Source organism: Saccopteryx bilineata, chromosome 2 (genome assembly GCF_036850765.1).
Source record: "Saccopteryx bilineata isolate mSacBil1 chromosome 2, mSacBil1_pri_phased_curated, whole genome shotgun sequence".
Lineage (NCBI taxonomy): Eukaryota > Metazoa > Chordata > Mammalia > Chiroptera > Emballonuridae > Saccopteryx > Saccopteryx bilineata.
The window spans coordinates 256,754,089-256,774,300 of NC_089491.1; the positions used below are offsets into that span (position 1 = coordinate 256,754,089).

General features: G+C 49.7%; 1 protein-coding gene across 3 annotated transcripts in view; it reads right to left on the minus strand.

The window, feature by feature from the left end:
* OSBP2 (oxysterol binding protein 2) overlaps positions 1–20,212 on the minus strand; it is a 135,052-nt gene that overhangs the window by 58,324 nt on the left and 56,516 nt on the right. The window contains exon 1 of one of the 3 annotated variants that reach the window (XM_066260145.1): positions 1,377–1,569. The exons of the other annotated variants lie outside the window; for them this stretch is intronic. Within the exon in view, the coding sequence (XP_066116242.1) occupies positions 1,377–1,455 (79 nt within the window). The 5' untranslated portion in view covers positions 1,456–1,569. Of the gene's footprint in view, positions 1–1,376; positions 1,570–20,212 lie in introns of those variants that run through there. 3 annotated transcript variants of the gene reach the window in all.

The window sequence follows — 20,212 nt, forward strand, 5'->3', positions numbered from 1 at the left end:
TTAGCAGCAAATCTAGAGAATGACAAACAAGAAAAGCATCAGGCAGGCCAACAGAAGAAAAACAATTTAACTCCTAACTGATGCATATTTTCAATTCATTATTTTCTACCTCTAAACTTCACCCTCAGAATAAATCCGTCCAAACTAAAAACAGGAATATCATTTAAACTAGATAAAGAACATAACTGCATTAGAAATGACACTTTATCCAAAATGAAAACTGGAAATGAACACCAATCACACTTTGGACAAATTCACTTGCAGTTTCTTTAACGGACTCTTAAGACAGAACCATAGTGTCAGCTTCCCATGAAATAAATTTTCAGTGTTTACAATTACAAACACCCTACGACTTCAGGTGGTTTTTTCAGGAGAATTTGCATGGTTGAACCTGACTCCAAGGCTGAGGCTGCAACTTCTAGGATGCCTGCACCAGGGCCTTATGAAGCCATCAGTGTGACCAGTCAGCAGGCAAAGTTAATTGCAAAGTTTATTACAGTTCAGAAGGTGTTCATTTCTAAAAGGAGATGTTTCTAATAAATTAGTAGTAAGTGAAATTAACTGCCACTATGTCTTTTAGGTCTACAGGGTCAAAGAATCCCACCCACCCACCACACAAACTTTCAAATTATAACAGAAACACTCATTAAGGTATTCACAGCAAGTTTCACTCATGCATAATCTCCAGTAATGAAGGTTCAAGCATCAGAAATTTGAAGCTAGAGCTTAATGAGTTTGCTTTAAACAGCTAAGCCCCACCCCCACCCCCAATGCTGATAAGGAGCGCTCAGGCAATTGTGCTCGCACTCCCTGGTGCTGTCATTCAGGACCACCATCCCTGGGGGCAGCAGCCTCGGGGTTGGCCACTGCTCAAAACCAGGAGGCCAAGTACAGTGACTCTCCTGACCTGTCACAGCTTGCTCAGAGGGCAAAGGGGAGGGCCATGACTGAACACAGCTGACACCTTATGTAGCCCCAGGATGAAGCCATCGTGGGCAAAGCAGCAATTCTGCCCAGGCTCCAGAACATGAGGGCCCCAAGCAGACTCTGGACGTAGGTAGGTGGATTAAACACGGACCATTGCTTCCCCCTTTTCAGAAAGCTCTGGATTATGTTTCAGTTCCTTATTACAGAGGTTAATCAAACGGACACCTCTTTAGCTGCAGCCCACTCTCTAAAAATGCCCCGCGCGTAAAGCGAATCCGGAGCGCACGCCCGTGGGGTACCGAGACAGGGGTTTCCCGAGCCTCCCGCGCTCCCCACGCCGCGAGGGAGTGACATCAGAGGCTCGCGTGGATTGATCATGCAGCAAGCCCGGCTCCGGGAGTACGTGCGCGGGGAGCCGGGCCTCCAGGCGGAAGCCGGGCAAAACTGACCCTTCTTCAATTTATTCAGGCAGCCGGAGCTGCAGAAGGAGCGCACGGAGGCCGTCTCCCAGCAGCCGCGTCCCTTCATCCCCGCGGCGGGGCGGCCTCCGAGCGGGGCGCTACATGGCTCCAGGCTCCGGGGGCTCGCAAGGACGCACGTACAGCTCGGTGGGCCGCCCGGCGGAGGCGGCGGGTGCTCACGGGTCCCAGCGCTGCGTTACCACAATGCACCACTGCTGCCCGCCCGCCACCCGGTGCACGAGCCCATTAACCCCGTCTGTGCCGCAGAAGCAGAGTGGAGCGCGATCTGTGCGGTGTCCGCCCCCTTCTCCTCCCCTGAGAGCGAGAGCGCGGCCTCCTCCCGCCGCCCGCTGGAGCGAACCCCAGGGCACCCTGGGCATCGGGCGGGCTCCCCACTTAAATGTCATGTTCTAATGGGTAAATCCAAGCAAAGGTGTCTCCCCTCTTCAACGTCAGGCTTGGCATTTGCTTTATTTCAAAAGGAAAGTTGCCCTTGAGAGCCGACGGACACGTGGCTGGGGCCCTGAGGATGATTCCAGGAAATCGGGGTCACCTCTGATTCTGCTGCGGTGGCAGGTGCACCTGTGACCAGCCACCTGCAACTACCTGTCCACTGTCCCGGAGGAAGGCAACAGGCAGGGCCCCAGGGAACCGGGCTCCCTTGGCACTGCTACCATAGGGCTGCCAGCATCTGGAGACAGACCTCTGTCTCCTCCGGGACCTCTGTGAAAACAAGAAAACAACTTGCCTGTCCAGCTGCCTACCGGAGTTCTCCATGGGATGTCTGATGGGCTGATGGGCATCAAAAACCCAACTCACTAAATCTGGGTTCCCCATGTGCCCACTCCCTTCTGCCAGTCCTCTCCACCTCACCTATTGGCAGTGCCATCCTCCTACTTGCTCCAGACAGAATCCTTGGAGTCATCTTTGACTGTTTTGTCCTTTAGACCCACCTCCAAGTTGGTCAGCATATCCTGACAGCTCTACCCTTAGAATACAATTAAGATCCCTTCCCTTCTCGCAACCCCCCCCCCACACTTCTGCCACCTAGGCTTAACATACTGTCATCGTACATGTGGACTGCCTCCCATCAGGTTTCCCACTCTGCCCCCCACCCCCCCGTCTATGCTCAGTACAACAGCCAGAGAGACCCTGTTCCAAAGTATGTCAGACTTTGTCACTCTTTTCCTCTGTGGTCTCCAAGTCCCTACAAGTAGGCCCATCCTGTCCCCTCCCCCCACCACCACCACCTCTGGTCTAACCACACTGACATCTTGGTTTGAACATACAATTGCTGCTGCAAGGCAGTCCAAGCTGGGACCAGCCCCACTCCTTGGCCTCCGCCCCCACCTCACTCTGCCCTGTTTGTGTCTTTCTGACTAGATTAGAGTCTGAGCCCTGGTATTGGATCCCAGTCATCGCTCCATCCCAAAAAATCTGCCTGCTTCCCCAGATTACCCCTCCCCACCTCACAGGAGGCTCAGTCAACAGAATTTATGAACTGTAATTTACTGAAACTGAATCAATCAATTTTCACCAATTTAAAGGCTTTCATATATACAATGAGCTCCTGTTATAAATGTAACAGATTCAGACAAGATAGTGCTGGGTCAATACTTTCCTTCTGTGACTTTGAAGTAACTGAGTATTCTTTCCACCTACAGAAATAATTCTTTGCAACTGTGTTAGATTCATTGTCCCAGGGGATATAAGGCAGTTAGGCACTCTAGGCCATGTTTTTTGTTCGTTTGTTTTTACTACAAAATAAAGACCATTATAATGATGCAAATAGCCACTAATGATAAACTACTGATTGAGTGCCAAGTGCAGGGCTGCAAGCTTCACCTGTAGTTCCTCATTTAATCCCCACAAAATAGCTTTGTTTGGTAAGTTCCACCAACACCCTCTTTTACAGATGAAGAAACTAAGGCTCAGAGGTAAAGTGACCTGCCCGGGATCAACATGCTTATAACTGGCTTGTCTGGCTGACCCTGGAGATCACACTAAGAGCCATTCTCTGCAGGGGTCCCTTAAGCAGAAAGTTGCTCCTTGGGCTGCCAGCAACCTCATGAGGAAAAACGGAAAAACGAGGTGAGACTGGACTAGTGTATTCCATGCTTTGGGGAATGCTAGAGCACATACAGATGACTTTTACAGGGCGTACCTATGCAAGAATAAACCAGACCCAGTGTATTTAATCAGGCACTCAGTATGATGGATTCTGAAAGCTGGGAGAATCTTTCTAATTCTGTCTCAGAGCTGAGGAAGAGGAGGGCAAAGGGGCTGAGTGCCCTGTGTTGTTCTCACAAGTCAATGCTGGGGTCGCTGACACTGTTTCCTTTGTCTCTCCCCCCTCCCCCCCACCTAGAGCCATGACTGCCTGCCTGCTGTGTCCTGGAGAAAATAGGCAGCAACAAATAGCCAGGAGTAAACTAAAATAGTAAAGAAAAACATGAAGGATCATGCGGTCTTGCTAAGGCAAACACACACAATTTCTCCTATTTGTAATTACCATAATTATTTTACGCTATGTCACCTCAAACAATGATCAGATTTTGTTCATGTGAAATATATACTTAAAAATCTACAATCTAGCTTTTAACAGGTACCCAAACAGGTGCCAATTTGTCCTTAAAGAAGAAGATACAGCCTGACCAGGCGGTGGCGCAGTGGATAGAGCGTCGGGCTGGGATGCGGAAGGACCCAGGTTCGAGACCTCGAGGTCCCCAGATTGAGCGCGGGCTCATCTGGTTTGAGCAAAAAAAGCTCACCTGCTTGGACCCAAGGTTGCTGGCTCCAGCAAGGGGTTACTTGGTCTGCTGTAGCCCCACGGTCAAGGCACGTATGAGAAAGCAATCAATGAACAACTAAGGTGTCGCAATGGGAAACTGATGATTGACTGCTTCTCATCTCTCCATTCCAGCCTGTCTGTCCCTGTCTATCCCTCTCTCTGACTCTCTCTCTGTCTCTGTAAAAAAAAAAAAAAAAAAAAAAAAAAAAGAAGAAGATACATTAGCTGGAAAGCTATCCAGCAGCGAGAAAGCCAAGAGACCGAGCATACGATAACTGGGGGGTAATCCCAACTGTTCTGCTGGCTGCCCCAGGCCCCATACAAGTTTTTTTCCCATCCACGTGCAGGTAAGGCTGAACCCCATCCCCCTTCCTGCCCCCATCTGCATCCATGCATGGAGGGCATCTTTTGAACAGCCCCAGGAAAACAGCCCCTAATGCTCTAAACATGACTTTCTAAAACCAAGTGTACCAACTCTGCAACCTTCCTGAAGTCCACTCACCCCAAATACCCTGTGCTGGCAAATGCGAAAACAGCTGTGACACTCCTTCTAAGGTATATCTGACTACACATTCAGACAAGCTGATTTGGTCCCTTCAAAGTCCTTGGTTTCCTCTCATGTTTATAATGACCACTTCCTTGGCCAGGTCTCACCTGGGTGTTGCTGCTACAACAGCTTCCCTGGAGACCAGCCTCCCCACTTCCACTTGCTACCAGAACACTGTTGATCAGACTCAGTTTCCAGGATCTTCCTTCCTTTGCTTAATAATATGGCACACACACAAACTCAAATGAAATTCACTTATACGTGTGTGTGTGTGTGTGTGTGTGTGTGTGTGTGTGTGTGTTGGGGGGGGGTGTATCTGTTGCCCATCCCAGAACTGGAAACTAGTGTGAGGCTGGCCAGGGAGTGGGAGGCACATGAATGCCCCAGAAGAACCACAAGCATGTCCATTCCCTCCAGCCCAGGGTACACAATGGGGAAGGAACACGAGTCCCTGCGTCCAATGTCATTTGTTGCAAAAACCTAGAAGCAACCTAAGAGTCTAACAGTAGGTAAATATTTATTTCATCAACTTTATGAATGCCACAGAGTCATTTAGACTTACATATATGATGGCTCTGCAGAACTAAGCAACTGTGCTTAAAAACAAAATACAACCCGGTCAGGGCACACAGGAGAAGCTTCTCCACCCCTCCCCCTCTCCTTCCTCTCTGTCTCTCTCTTCTCCTCCCGCAGCGAGGCTCCATTGGAGCAAGGATGGTCCAGCTTCGGAAAAATACAAAAAAAAAAACCCCAAAATACGAAAAGGAAAAAGGCAAATCATGCGCTATAGCAGGGGTCGGGAACCTTTTTGGCTGAGAGAGCCATGATCGCCACATATTTTAAAATGTAATTCCGTGAGAGCCATACAACAACCCATGTATGTTACGCATTATCCAATAAAAATTTGGTGTTGTCCCGGAGGACAGCTGTGATTGGCTCAGGCCACCTGCAACCATGAACATGAGTGGTAGGAAATGAATGGATTGTAATATATGAGAATGTTTTATATATTTTTTTTTTATTTTTTTTTCTTTTTTCTGAAGCTGGAAACAGGGAGAGACAGTCAGACAGACTCCCGCATGCGCCCAACCGGGATCCACCCAGCACGCCCACCAGGGGCGACGCTCTGCCCACCAGGGGGCGATGCTCTGCCCATCCTGGGCGTCACCATGTTGCGACCAGAGCCACTCTAGCACCTGGGGCAGAGGCCACAGAGCCATCCCCAGCACCCGGGCTATCTTTGCTCCAATGGAGTCTTGGCTGCGGGAGGGGAAGAGAGAGACAGAGAGGGAAAGCGTGGCGGAGGGGTGGAGAAGCAAATGGGCGCTTCTCCTGTGTGCCCTGGCCGGGAATCGAACCCGGGTCCTCCGCGAGAATGTTTTATATTTTTAACATTATTATTTTCTTTATTAAAGATTTGTCTGCAGGCCCTGGCCATTTGGCTCAGTGGTAGAGCGTCGGCCTGGCGTGCAGAAGTCCCGGGTTCGATTCCCGGCCAGGGCACAAAGGAGAAGCGCCCATCTGCTTCTCCACCCCTCCCCCTCTCCTTCCTCTCTGTCTCTCTCTTCCCCTCCCGCAGCCGAGGCTCCACTGGAGCAAGGATGGCCCTGGCGCTGGGGATGGCTCCTTGGCCTCTACCCCAGGCGCTAGAGTGGCTCTGGTCGCAACAGAGCGACGCCCCAGAGGGGCAGAGCATCGCTCCCTGGTGGGCAGAGCATCGCCCCCTGGTGGGCGCGCCGGGTGGATCCCGGTCGGGCACATGCGGGAGTCTGTCTGGCTGTCTCTTCCCATTTCCAGCTGCAGAAAAAAAAAAAAAAAAAAAAGATTTGTCTGCAAGCCAGATGCAGCCATCAAAAGAGCCACATCTGGCTCACAAGCCATAGGTTCCCGACCCCTGTGATATAGTGTAGGTAATTATATGAAAACTATGCATCTACAGAAATGTTCAAATAATAGGATCACTGGCAAATTTCCTTGAGTCTGGGCTCCCAGAATGCCCTGGGCTTCTTTCTTTACCAGGACCTAGCATGCCTGACTGTAGGTTCCTATTCATTTGTCAGTCTCCCATGCCAGACTACGAACTCCTTGATGGCAGAGATTGTGGTCTTTTCTTGCTATGCTTAACCTCCAGTGTGGCCCAGCACATGAATGAATGAGCATGAGAGCAAACAAATCAATCAACTGATCAATGAATCGATGGATGAAAGCTAGTTAGTTACTCACCAGAAGCCCCATTTGACCCAGCCTACACACCCAAGGACCTTCTTGCCTCCCCAAGCCTTCTCTGTCACTGCCCCCATCCTAACCCTTCTTGTCCATAACACCACACAGCTCCTTCTGCTCTGCACCACTGCCTTTGACTGGACCTTCACTGGACCACACAGACATGAACACAGGCTGAGGAGTCCTGCAGGGCCAACATCTGAGGGTAGCTTCCTGACCAGAGCTGGTCACAGCTCTCAACCATTGTAGGAATTAAAGACCTTTGGTTCCCCCCTCTGGGCCTCAGGCTTATCAATAATAAGGGGTTTGGGCCCACATAAGAGGCACTGGCCTTCTCTGTGTTGTCTAATGAATCAAGTTCTCCGAGTTCTGTCTAGCATACAAGTGCCTTGTGGGGATATCTTAAGAATGAAGCCCTTTGAAACAGCAGTGTTCTAAGAATAGCCATACACAGATGCCGACTGCCATCATCATTAATAAATGATTCTGCACTAAAGCCAAAGAATTAATTTGAGAGCAATTTATGATAACGTGTTGCTAGGCAATTAAAATAAACTTCCGAGGGCAGAGAAAGGTAATTTTATCATTGACTACTTTAGATCAGAAAAATGCAATGGGGAAGAGGCACCATTCTAGTGAGTTTGAAAACAGGCAAAAATGAGACAGATTTCACTAGGGATGATGCCAGGGTCTGATTCTGCCCATATGTGCCCTCTGCTGCCAGGGGCAATTGGAGAGGCAGAGGGCACCTCTCTGGGAGCAGAGGCTGGTAGGCTTTGTCCTGGAACCCTGCACATGTGATTGGAAGAGGTGACCTACCTGAGAACCGGGTCACCTGGAATGCCCCGCAAAGAACTGCCGTCAGGCCTGACCTGTGGTGGCGCAGTGGATAAAGCGTCAACCTGGAAACACTGAGGCTGCCGGTTCAAAACCCTGGGCTAGCCTGGTCAAGGCGCATATGGGAGTTGATGCTTCCTGCTCCTCCCCCCTTCTCTCTCTCTCTCCTCTCTATAATGAATAAATAAAATCTAAAAAAAATAAAAAAAAAAAAAAAAAAAAAAAGAACTGCCGTCAGGTCCCACCAAGTGGCTCTGAGGACTTTGGCCTCTTCTCAGCCCCATCTGCTCCCAGAAGTGGCAGGCCCAGCTGGCCCCATCTGATGGCTTATATCAGTTATTGACCAAAAGCCGTTTTGCTTGTTGAAGTCTAAATATTAAGTTTCATCAACAAACTCCTCAAGATAATCAAAAAAGCTAGAATCCCCAAGGGATAACTATCCATTTGTCACTGGGTGACTTGAAGCAAATGCAGGAGCCTCTCTGACCCTCACTTCCCTGATTCTCATCCAGACACAGTGCTATCTCTCTGTTATAGGCTAAACTGTGACCCCAAAATTCATATGCTGAAGTCCAAACCTGCAAGACCTCAGAATGTGAATGTAGCAGCAGACAGGGCCTTTGCAGAGGTGATTAAGGTAAAATGAGGTCATATAGGTAGGTCCTAATCCAATATAACTGATATCCTATAAGAAGAGGCAATTAGGACACAGACCAAGCGATGACCACATGAGGAGACAATAAGAAGGCGGCCACCATCAGGCCATGCAGAGGCCTCAGAGAAAAACAAACTTGCTGATAACTGGTCTTGAATTTCTGGCCTCCAGAATGGCGAGAAAAAGCATTTCGGTTGTTAAGCCAGCCAGTCTGTGGTGTTCTGTATGGCAGCCCAAACAAACCGATACACTTCCCTTTGCAGAGCCATGAGGTGACTCCAGCTCAGGCAAGCACTCAAAAAACACCTGGGGAAAGTGAACCACACCTGGGACAGGGCACAGATGCCCTGAAAACCTGCCCGAGATAACGCCTGTGCTGGAGGAGTGGATCTCAATGTCCATCAATAAATTTACTTGGTCATGAAGTTCAGGATAGCTATGAGGCTTTGTCAAAGCTTCTCCCATGATCCCTGTGGCAGATGGGGGAGAGGCTGGGCAGGATGGACTGATATGGTTGGCAAAGCTGAAGATCAGTCAAGTTAAGGAGTTTGTTCAAAGTCAAAGAGCAAGCACAGACCAGACAACGGTAAAGAATGCAACATTTTAAACCTCCAAGCCCCATATTCCCCCACTACTAAGAAATAAGCCTCTGATTGGCATATCTTATAATATAAACGTTTAGAAACCCCAAAGCCCCACATCCACCATAAACAGAGATAAAAGATAAAGCAACAAAAAGAAAATGCTTGCAAAATATATAACTGATGGAGGAAAAATAAACAGAACTTAAAATGAGCTTTTACAACTCAGTATAAAAAATACAAATATCTAAACAGTAAAATGGACACGGATATAAATATATCAGTCACGAAATTGCCTGGTCAATAAACAGATAAAAGTATATGCAGTCTCAGTAGTAATAAGGGAAATGGAAAACGGAGCAAGGAAATGCCTTTTCATTCACCCATCAGAGTAACAAAGAGTAAAAAGAACGATGGGATAGCCTCTATTGACAACCTACACTGTTGGGAGTGGTAAATTTATGCGTTCTGTTTAGCTGACAATTTGATAGTGTCTGCTGATACCTGTCATGGGCATGCCCTTGTAAGCAATTCCACGCCTAGCAATCTATGCTATGGGGAAACTTACGTGCACAAAGAAGCATGTCCAAGAAGGTTCATTAGTGCACTGTCTGGAACAGTAATAAAATGGAAAGAACCTAACTGTCCATCAAAGAGAGAAATGATTAAATAAATTACAATGCATTACAGGATTGTATGGAGTTGTTTTTAAAATGAGAGAGGTCTATTTGTAGTGACATGTAAAGATCTCCAGACATACTGGTAAGGGAAAAAGCAAGCTCCTTATCCGCATGCATGATTTGACTTCATTTACATATATGTAAGTTACGTGTGGGGGAAAGGGTGTGTACTCACATGGCTTTGTAAATGTATGGGGAAAGAGCTGGAAAAGCACCACTGTTAAATGGTGTATGTCTCTTGGGAGGGGAGTGAGGTGGAAGGAGGTGTGAAAAATGACTCATATTTTAGAATCACTTAAATATTTTACAACCTTGTGTTTCTTAACTAAAGTAATCTCTTAACAAATTACAACTGGAAAGACAGTGCCTGAATCAACTCCTGCTTAGGTTGAAACCTATAAGACCCTATAAAAGACTCCAATGGTGGAAGGGTAGGCATGAAGGGAGGTGCATAATGGGTGAGTTTTGGGGTAGAAGAGTCCAGAAGTCACATCAGAGAGGCCACCACATCAATGCACACAGACCAACCTGGCAGGCAGCAATCAGAGAGGGGCTGGATCATTTGGCGCACCCGTGGCACAATCCCCATGAGGCGGGGGAACAGAGCCGCCCATGGTGACGGGCCCTGCAAAGAATGGATACAGCTGCAGCCAGGTGTGGGGTCAGGAGGCGAGGGCACCTGTCATCAGGCCAACTGCAGGCCTCACCCTACCCTCAGCCACCAGGCTGCTGGCAGACGCTCATAGCCATGGACGCCAGTGACCTTGAGAGTAACGGCAATGGCTCAGGGAGGAGGCCTAGGAGAGGCCACTGCTCAGGTGTCCAGGAATCCACCTGTGCTCACCTCACCAGCTCTGCTCTGGGCTACATGGTCCAGACAGATGTCAGGAGAGGTGCCAGAAAAGGAGAGACTGTTGTAAGCAAGTGTAGACAGGAGACACAGAGGCAGGAAGTGACAGATGCGCTGCTTCTCAGGAGCCATTCCTGAGTGCACAGCCCTGTCTGACACCTGCCGGAGCGCCTTCGCTGTGGGTGGCCTGACTCACGCCAACTACCCCTCTTTGAAACCCCTGCTTCCTGTGCCGTGGCTGCACACCCACCGTCCTCCCAACTCCTCTGTCCCAGCTCCCAGGCAGGAGTCAGTTCTCACTCCCAGGTCCTCCCACTCCACGCTGGGGCCAAAGTGATGGTGCCTGTGCCCGTCGCTCCAGGCTCGACTTCCCTCTTCGTGCTTCCCCATCTGCACCATCAGTACAGTCCTCCCCTCAGAGTCCCAGATCTCCACAACCCCCTGGGTGCCCCTGCACTCAAGCTGTTCCCAACGGAGCCCAGCATCTCTCCTCTGCTCCCTCTCCAGACAACTCTTTCTGCCCGCAGGCACCAGGCTGGAGACTAAGGGTTAGCTCCTGTGGTTTCTTCCTCTCCTTGGACCCCTACATGCAATGATTCCCTAAGTTCTGATGCCATTACAATCAAACCAGTTTGCAAATCCATTACCCTCTTTCCCACCTGGGAGGAACCACTCCTTGGCTCACTTCCAAGTTTTCAGCTTCTACTTTTAACCCTTCTGATACATCCTTCATGCCAACATAAGACAGTTTACTGAAAATACCATCTGCTCCCTGTCCCTTCCTTTCCGTGGTTCACTGATACCCATAGCAGCAAGTTCAAGTCCAAACTCCTTGGCAAACCACAGCCCATTAGAGCTAAGCCTGTGAACCTCATTAACAACTCACTCCCTATCCTCAGCTCTACCTGCTGCTCCTCACCCCCATGCCTTTGCTCACCTGGCCTGGGATACCTCCCTTTCTTACCCTTGGCTGGCTCCTGTCATCTCTGGGCACTGGGGCGTGGGTCTCCCCTTCCTAAGGGAGCCTTACTTGAAAACTGCCTCCCCAGAGAGGGGGTAAAAAGCTACTTGGGGGAGGGTCCTTCCTCAGGGTTCTCATCGCACTCTTGCATATTTCCTGTTACACTCATGACACTGACTCATAAGGATCTTGTCTGTTTCCCTGCACATGATCAGCACCCTGAGGGTTAGGACTGGGTTGTAGTCACTGCATTAGTATCCTAGGGCTGCCACAAACAACAGAAATTCATTCTCTCACATTTCTGGGGGTTAGAAGCCCACAATCAAGGTGGTGGCAGGGCCACGCTCCCCACCCCCGGAAGGATGTAGGGAAGGACCCTTCCTCTCTTGTTCTAGCTTCTGGTGGCCTCAGGCATTCTTTGGCTTATGACTGCATAATTCTGATCTCTGCCTCTATCTTCATGTTGCCTTCCCCTCTGTATCTTCACATGACCTTTTCTCTGTATGTGTGTCTGAGTCCAAATTTCCCTCTTCTTATAAGGATAACAGTCATATTGGATTAGGGACCACCCTCAAGACCTCAACATGATTACATCTGCAAAGGTCCTCTTTCCAAAGACACATTCATAGGTACTGGTGGTTAGGATTTCAACATATCTTTTAGGGGGACACAATAAAGCCCACAGCTCTCACTCTGGCACTGCCGATACCCAGCACTGCACCTGACCCGCAGCAAGGCTCAGCTGATCCCTGTGAATGAATGACTGAGCCAGTGTGCTCTGGGTCCAGGCATGGGGGATGGGTATCAGAGGGGGAGGCAGCTTGGAGGAGGCAGCTCTGCAGCTGGGTCTGCAGGATGCGGGAGAGGGGAGGGACATGTCCAGGGGGAGAAGCACTGCATGGGAGAGGAGGGAGAGCAGGCTGCAGGAGACGCCCTGGCTGTGTGCTTTGCAATGCAGGGGTGCAGGGAACTGGGCCAGCCTGCAGAAAGGCTTTCCAGGCCAGGCTGAAGCATCTGCCCTCATGCTGGAGGCAGCAGGAGGCCAGGGCAGGTTTGTCAGGAGAGCAACGACAAGCACAGAACCAGTGTTCCTGAAAGATGAATCTGCCTGAGGCATCCTGGAGCAAGTCTATAAGAAGCCTGCCCAATGCCGATGCCTAGAGACAGCTAGGTCAAAAGATATTGCAAAAAGTCAGCCCATAATGAGGAACTGAGTCAGGGTTATGGCAGCAAGGCCTGGGGGGAAGGACAGAATCCAGAGAAAATGTGGTAGGAAAACAGAGAGGGCATGGTCTCAGGAGGGAGAGGAAGGAGCTGAGGTTTGCAGGGGCTGGGGCTCAAGGCAGGAGACAGATGGAGGCCAGTGACTGAAACGGCAGTCCAGGGAGAGCAGGGTGCCTACAGAAGCAGCGATGAAATGCTGTTCAATTAAAAAAGCAAGTACTCACAGGTACACTCATTAAGTAACCATTGAGGCTCGCCTCTATGCTAAGCAGCTATAAGAGATCTACATGCTTCGTAAATAATTCAAGTTTATGGGCAACAAGCATATCTTTTTATATCAATGCCTTGTTCCCAGGCTGTTAGCAGCAGGCATTTTTGGAGAAAGGTCTCCAAACCAAGGGAACTAGAAACTCAACTGAACAACCTTTAAATTACCTCACTACCCGGGGAAATGGAAATCAATGCAGTCTGCAAATGTAACCTTGTGCCAGCAGAGGCCAGATGTTGCTGCGTCCTGGGTAGGGAAGTCAGGGGCAGAGGGAGCTGTGCACCTCAGGGGCTTCTCTGAGATCCACAGAGGTCCCTGGATTTAGAAAGCCCTTTCTGACAGGACCACCAGCAACACCTCAGGCTTCCCAGCGAGGCATAGCTGGAGCAGTCCCTTAGGAGGGGCTCTCGCCTTGGGGGACAGCATAAAGACCCTCCCCCTCTCCCAACCCACCATGAATAAGTCATTCCCTTTCTGGGCCTCAGGCTCTCCAAATCCTGAGAGGTCAGCCTCATTAGCTTCCAAAGACCCTTCCACCTTCTAACTCTGCTTACAGCTGTGGCTGCTGTCCCTGTTGCTGGACCACAGGCTCCATCCCTGTGTGAGGGTAGGGTGGTCAGGCTGGCCCAGAAGGGAGGATGCTGTCACCTCAATGTGAGGATGGAGCTTTGAAGTGTGGGCCTGGAGATCAGGGTGCTGCATGGCTGTGCCACTTTCTGTGCCGTTGGCTCATCTGTGAGGCCCTCTCCTGTGCTGGAGAGGCAGGTGCCCCAGTCAGACCTTGGGTACATGTGCCCTAATCTCTCTGAGTCTCTGTTTCCTCATTTGTGTCATAGGGGTTGGATGGTAATGGCTCATCTCCCAGAGTTGCTACCAGTATGTAATTACTACAGGAAAGTCTGTCCGGAAATAATCTCTCACCCAGAGCGACCTGCTATTACCACGAACGTGTGGGGCAGAAGAAGACACACATTGCTGGAGGAAAACCCAGCATCAGAGAGAAAATCTCAGGAGGAATGATGGCAGCCTCTTCTTACTATAAAACCTCCCCTTTTTTTGGAAGGGGTTTCTCTGAACAGAGGCCCCTCATGGTCTTTGGCATTTGGGCTCTATTTGTTTTGAAAGGAATAGTCACCTGATCCTTTTGTGCAAACTCTGCTGCTAGCCAGCCAATCCCTGGATGGCAGAAGACCCCAGGACAGTACCTACCTTGGGAACACCAAGACCAGCAGGACCAGGCTACTCCAAGGCAAATTACTGAGTCCTCTTATGACTCAGGTTTGAGTATAAACACCAGTGTGTGTGGATTGTGTCTTAAAACGCTCACATTCCTCTAATCACTAGTGTTGGTAGACTGTGGCAAGAGATATTAAGAATAACCTTGAGCCTGACCAGGCAGTGGCACAGTGGATAGAGCGTCAGACTGGGATGAGGACGACCCAGGTTCAAGACCCCAAGGTCGCCAGCTGGAGCGTGGGCTCATCTGGTTTGAGCAAAAGCTCACCAGCTTGGACCCAAGGTCGCTGGCTCGAGCAAGGGGTTACTCGTCTGCTGAAGGCCCGCGGTCAAGGCACATGTGGGAGGGCGGTCAATGAACAACTAAGGTGTTGTAACACGCAACGAAAAACTAATGATTGATGCTTCTCATCTCTCCGTTCCTGTCTGTCTGTCCCTGTCTATCTCTCTCTCTGACTCTCTCTCTGTCTCTGAAAAAAAAAAAAAAGAATAACATTAGATGGCCCTGACCAGTTGGCTCAGTGGATAAAGGTTCAATTCTCAATCAGGACACACAGGAGAAGCAACCATCTGCTTTTCTTCCCCACCCCTCCCTTTTCTCTCCCTCTTCCCCTCCTGCAGCCAGTGGCTTGATTGGCTTGAGCATTGGCCCTGGGCGCTGAGGATAGCTCTGTTGGTCCTAGCACATCAGCTTTAGGCACTAAAAATAACTTGATTGATTGGAGCACCAGCCCCAGACAGGGGTTGCCAGGTGGATCCCCATTGGGGTGCATGCAGGAGTCTCTCTCATTCTCTCCCCTCCTCTCACTTAAAAAAAAAATAACATTGGGCAACTATAAGCCTGTACTCAGTTTACATACCAGTCAGCTCTTACTTTCTCTATGTTACAAATGACAAAACTAAAGCTCAGAGAGACTAAATCATGACATAGTTACCAAGAGGTAAAATGGGAATTTGAACCTAGGTCTTTCAATCTACAAAACTGAGCCTCTTTTCACTCCTTTACACAATGCAGCTGTTGTCACCATCCCTAACACCATTCTACTAGGAACCCAAGATTAATTGCTTTCATCAAAAGGAAATTTGCTCTATTGCTAACTATTCATCACCATATCTATATTTTCTGCCTTGGCCTTGAGAAATCTAGTCAGAAAAATTTTGTTCATATTTTTCTTGCATATTTTACAATTGTGCGTGGATGCAGTTTGCATGTGATGCAGCCAAGTTCAGGACTTCTGCACAGAGACTGTGAGCTGAATCTAGGACTGTGTATCACCCAGTCAACCTCAAATATTATCTTTCTCAGTTACACAGGAGAACTTGAGCTCACCTCAATTATTGAGGAGGTTTTAAGTTGCTCAGACTATAAATAAAAATAAAGAGCTTGATTGTATTACAGGTGTGGAACATGCCATATATATAAATGTCCATCCCAACTTGATCTAGTTATAGAACACTTTTTTGCTATAAATATATTTTCACAATAAAGAACAAGCAAAGCTCAGACATTGTTTTCCAAACTAAAGAAATGGCCTGCTGCTTAGCTGGCCTGCCATTATACCTTTTGGACTTTACAAGTCAGCAAGGATGTCAAAGTACAGTTATGAGTCAGACCTCCTTCCAGACAACTACTCTCTAAAGCGTTTTATTCATCTGGCCAAAATACAAAGTGTTTACATGACAGGTAAAAACTTACTCATCCAAAACAAAAATGCTTTTCTTGAGCACAAAAAAAGTGGTCAACAATAACATAAGTCAAGTATATGTCAAAATGCAGTTATTATACTTTCACCTTTTGACGTTTCATCTCCACAGAACATAGGCCAGAGACCAATGGTACCTGGGTACCAAGTGGTCTGCTTTATGCAGGTAAAGCTAGCACATTCTTGGCATGCATTTCCATCAGCACTGCAGCACCATTTACCGTTCACACTGACCCTAAAATCAGCACAACATCTTTTCATCTCTCTCTCATCTCATCAGCACGATCAGACATCGATGATCTAAGGAAGCTGTCCACCAGAGTCATATTTGATGTCCACAGCTTAGTCTAGACAGACAGAACAAAACAGAGCCCCAGTCCTTCAGTAGGAGCCTGTTAGAGATTCAGAAGCTTCATTTACATCCATCAGGTTAGAACAGGCACCTCACAAGGCTTGGAGTCTAGCACAATGAGACCTCTCCAGGGCTCTGGAGGATGGTCCCTCCACCTCCACCCCCCTTCCTTCTACCCCCTTACCTCCCAACACATCAAAAGTCCTTCATCAAGGTAGGAAAAACCCCCAACAGTCTGCCCATCAGGTTCTAGGAGTCAAGAGGTCTAGCTGTCTGACCTTGCCAGGTGATGGAGATGGGAACCGAATGCTGGTGGGATCGAAGGCAGAGGTGACCCATCAAGTTTAAACACATCTCTCCCTTTCAGTGGATGGCTCAAGGCAGGAGGGGGGCAGCTTTAGGGACCCAGGAGTCCCAAGGTTCCTCTGGCTCGGTAGTTGCCCAGTGTGACCCCAAAGTGCTTACTCAGAGGCACAAGCTGGCTGGAGAAGGGCTTTTCCTGTGACAGGCGCTACTGGAGTTTTAAATCCCTTTTGCGTGCTGAGAAAACACACACACACACACACACGCACACACACACACACACACACACACACACACACGTTGTGCCTGCCCAGTCTCCACTACAGAGCTCCTCTGCCTGAGTCTAGTTCAGTCACAACAACCAGGTGAGTGAAGTGACCCTCATTCCTAAAGCCCTGGTCATGGCAGCCCAGGTGCCTAGGAGACTGGAGGAAGGCAGGAAAAGGGTTTTACCTCTGGATTGCAGCCCCAGTGAAGATTAAACCTGCCTTCCCTGCTAAAAGATGGCTGGCCTCTGTCTGGGCTGAAATACCAGCGGGCTGCCCAGGGGGCAGCCCCCTGTACGGAGAAGGGAAGGTATTTCCCCCATGACACCAGTCTGGGCAAAGAGCCTTTTCCCAGTGCCATGCAGTGGGCTGCACTTAGGATGGGGAGGAGGATATGCCTTATGACTGTCCAGACTTCTGGCTAAATCCTTTGTCCCTGGCTTGTGAGGGCAGAACAGCCTGTTCCCTGTCCCAGGACTGGGGAAGTACCAAGGCAGAGATGTGAACCCTACAGAATGCTCAAGATGAGGGCTGGAAGAAATTTACAATGAGGAAGGAAAATTTTAAAGCCCAAGAGATCCCATGGTCTAGGACTGGTCCAACCCTGCTCCGCCTGCCCCAACTCACCCCAGGGAGGGGCTCCCGGGTGTGGAAGTGGGTCCGGCCCCGAGGCTGTGGGGACTCTTGCAGCTGCCGCTGCCGCCGCCGCCGCCGCCTCCTTCCCGTCGCCGCGTTCTCAGTCCATTTCGGTGCAGTGCCGGCTGCCACCGCCGTGCCAAACCCGGGAGAAGGAGGGCGGTCCCCGGATTGGGTGTGTGCTGCCCCGCGGCCGCGGGCCCGCCTCCCCGCCGCGGCCGCCCCTTCAGCACCGCGGACAGCGGCCAGCCCGCGCGCTCGGAGCACAGCCAAGCTGAGAGGAGCCTAGTGCCCAGCTGAACTCGCGGGTCGGTCAGCCTGCGCGCGGCAGGGGCACCGCGTGCTGCGTCCTCATTCCTCTAGCCTCCTTCCCACCCGCCCAACAAGGCCGCCTCTGTCCCCCGGGGATCAGCTCCAAGAGCAAAGGGTGCTGCGAAAGGCCACCTGCCAGTCCCCCGGACTTGCCTCCTTCAGCCCCGTCCCAAGCAGGGATAGCGCTCTTGTCCCGCCCTGCAGGCTAGACAAAGGAGAGCTCTCCGAGGCAGGACAAGGGCGCACCACAGCTCAGCCTCTTAAAATGCGTGAGCATGCCCGAAACCCGACCCAACACTAGGGCGCTATCGTGTCCCAATCGAGACCAAAGAGGGCTGGCCCTGAGCCTGGGCCCGACGCAGAGCAGCCCTTAGGTAGCCCTTGGTCCCCGCCCTCATTTCTCCACTGTCCTACGCCCTGGGGTTGCAAGGAGTTAACCAATTAGCCTGTCTTAGGAGCTAGGGTGGGAGGGCCTGTTGAGATCCCGTTCCCACCTGAAATTCAATTCCTTCCCCCACATCCTTGGTGCCAGAGTGTCAATGAACCAACAGATGGGACTGCTGGAGCCTGATGACATCATGCAGAACCACTTCCACGTTTTTCATTTCTGTCAAAATCCCTCCCACTGCTCCTCGCTTCCAACCAGGAGAGTCCCAGACTAAGATGCGGCTCTGACTCTGTCTCTGCCTCTGCCACAGACCAGAAACAGGGCCTGGGCCATCTTCATCTATGTCCTCAGTGACCCTCAGATTCTCCTCTGAGACCTAGGGGGTGGGATGAGGCACCCCCTGCTTCCAGAAAGGAATCCACAAACTGGACAGTACACTTCATGGCCTTCCTCAGGCCTTTCTGCAGTCCAAAATGAGGAGACCCTTCCCTTCCTGAACTGAACTAGCAACTCCTGCCTAATTCTTTTTAAAACAACCACAACTTCTCATTAATTGAAAGATACCTTCATTTTTACCATTTAGCTGAGTCCCCAGTTTGACGGGGAAAGGCCAAATGTAATGAGCTCAAGTCGAAGTTAGTAACTACTGCTCAAACAGGCATGAAGGACCCTACTCAAAGACCCATGGATCATGGCCACTACACAAAGAGTACAAGAGCTGAAACATCTATGAAGGGCACAGTGGGAATGGGAGAGGGCATTTGCGGTTCAAGAGACGGGGCAGGGGCTCCTTCAGTTTTATGTTAAGGAAGAATAATCATAATCTGCATGTGGTGACTTAAAAATAAACAAAATCAGTACCTCTATAGCCTTTTACCTTAACATTTTTTCTCCTTTGAAAATTACTTCCAAGTACTTTTTTTTTTTGCATTTTTCCGAAGCTGGAAACAGGGAGGCAGACAGACTCCCGCATGCGCCCGACCCGGATCCACCCAGCATGCTCACCTCTGGGGCATCGCTCTGCTGCATCCAGAGCCATTCTGGCGCCTGAGGCAGAGGCCACAGAGCCATTCTCAGCGCTCGGGCCATCCTTGCTCCAATGGAGCCTCGGCTGTGGGAGGGGAACAGAGAGACAGAGAGGAAGGAAAGGGGGAGGGGTGGAGAAGCAGATGGGCTCTTCTCCTGTGTGCCCTGGCCAGGAATCAAACCTGGGACTCCTGCACGCCAGGCCGACACTCTACCACTGAGCCAACCAGCCAGGGCTCCAAGAACTTTTATTTTTAAGTAGCACTCCATCAAAATCCAGAGACAAGAACTAAGCCAGGTGCCAGGAGCATCAGCTATGTGGACTTCCTGCTGCAATGGCCCCACACATCAGACAGGAGAAGGGCATGCCACCTTCCAAACACCCAACATTTGCCAAGTAGACATGTTGATACTTATAAGGAGGGTCTCAAATCTTTCTTTGTGCATTTTCTCATTTGGAATAGAATTTCTTAAGGATCTGATGATAAAGGATTCCTTCCATTTAATTCCAATTAAAGGAGTTAAATGGCACATTCAGCAATCACTAGCTGTCTGTATCCTCACCTTCCAGGAGACCAGTGAAACCCATTTCTACACACACATACACACACACACACCTCACTAGCTTTGTGCTGATTGTCAGAATTTCTACTGATATGATATGCCCACATTTATCCTGAAGACCTCAAAGGATTCAAAATTTGGAACAAAAGCAAGCCAAGCCATACAGCAAGATTTTTAATTTCAGCTCAGTTATTCAGTTATTTTCCAGGGTCTGGAAAAACCTAAAAACTGAAACACATTCCATTGATTCTCATCCACAAAGGTGGGAAGACATTTCTGCCCCATGGCTCAGGTCCAGCTAGCTCTATGGCCTTATACTCTCTTCCTGATAAGCAGACTATGACTACATTGATGCTAACAACTAGTACACAACCTCTGACCTGCCTGGAATGCCCCCTTTACTACCAATGCTGCTCTTAAA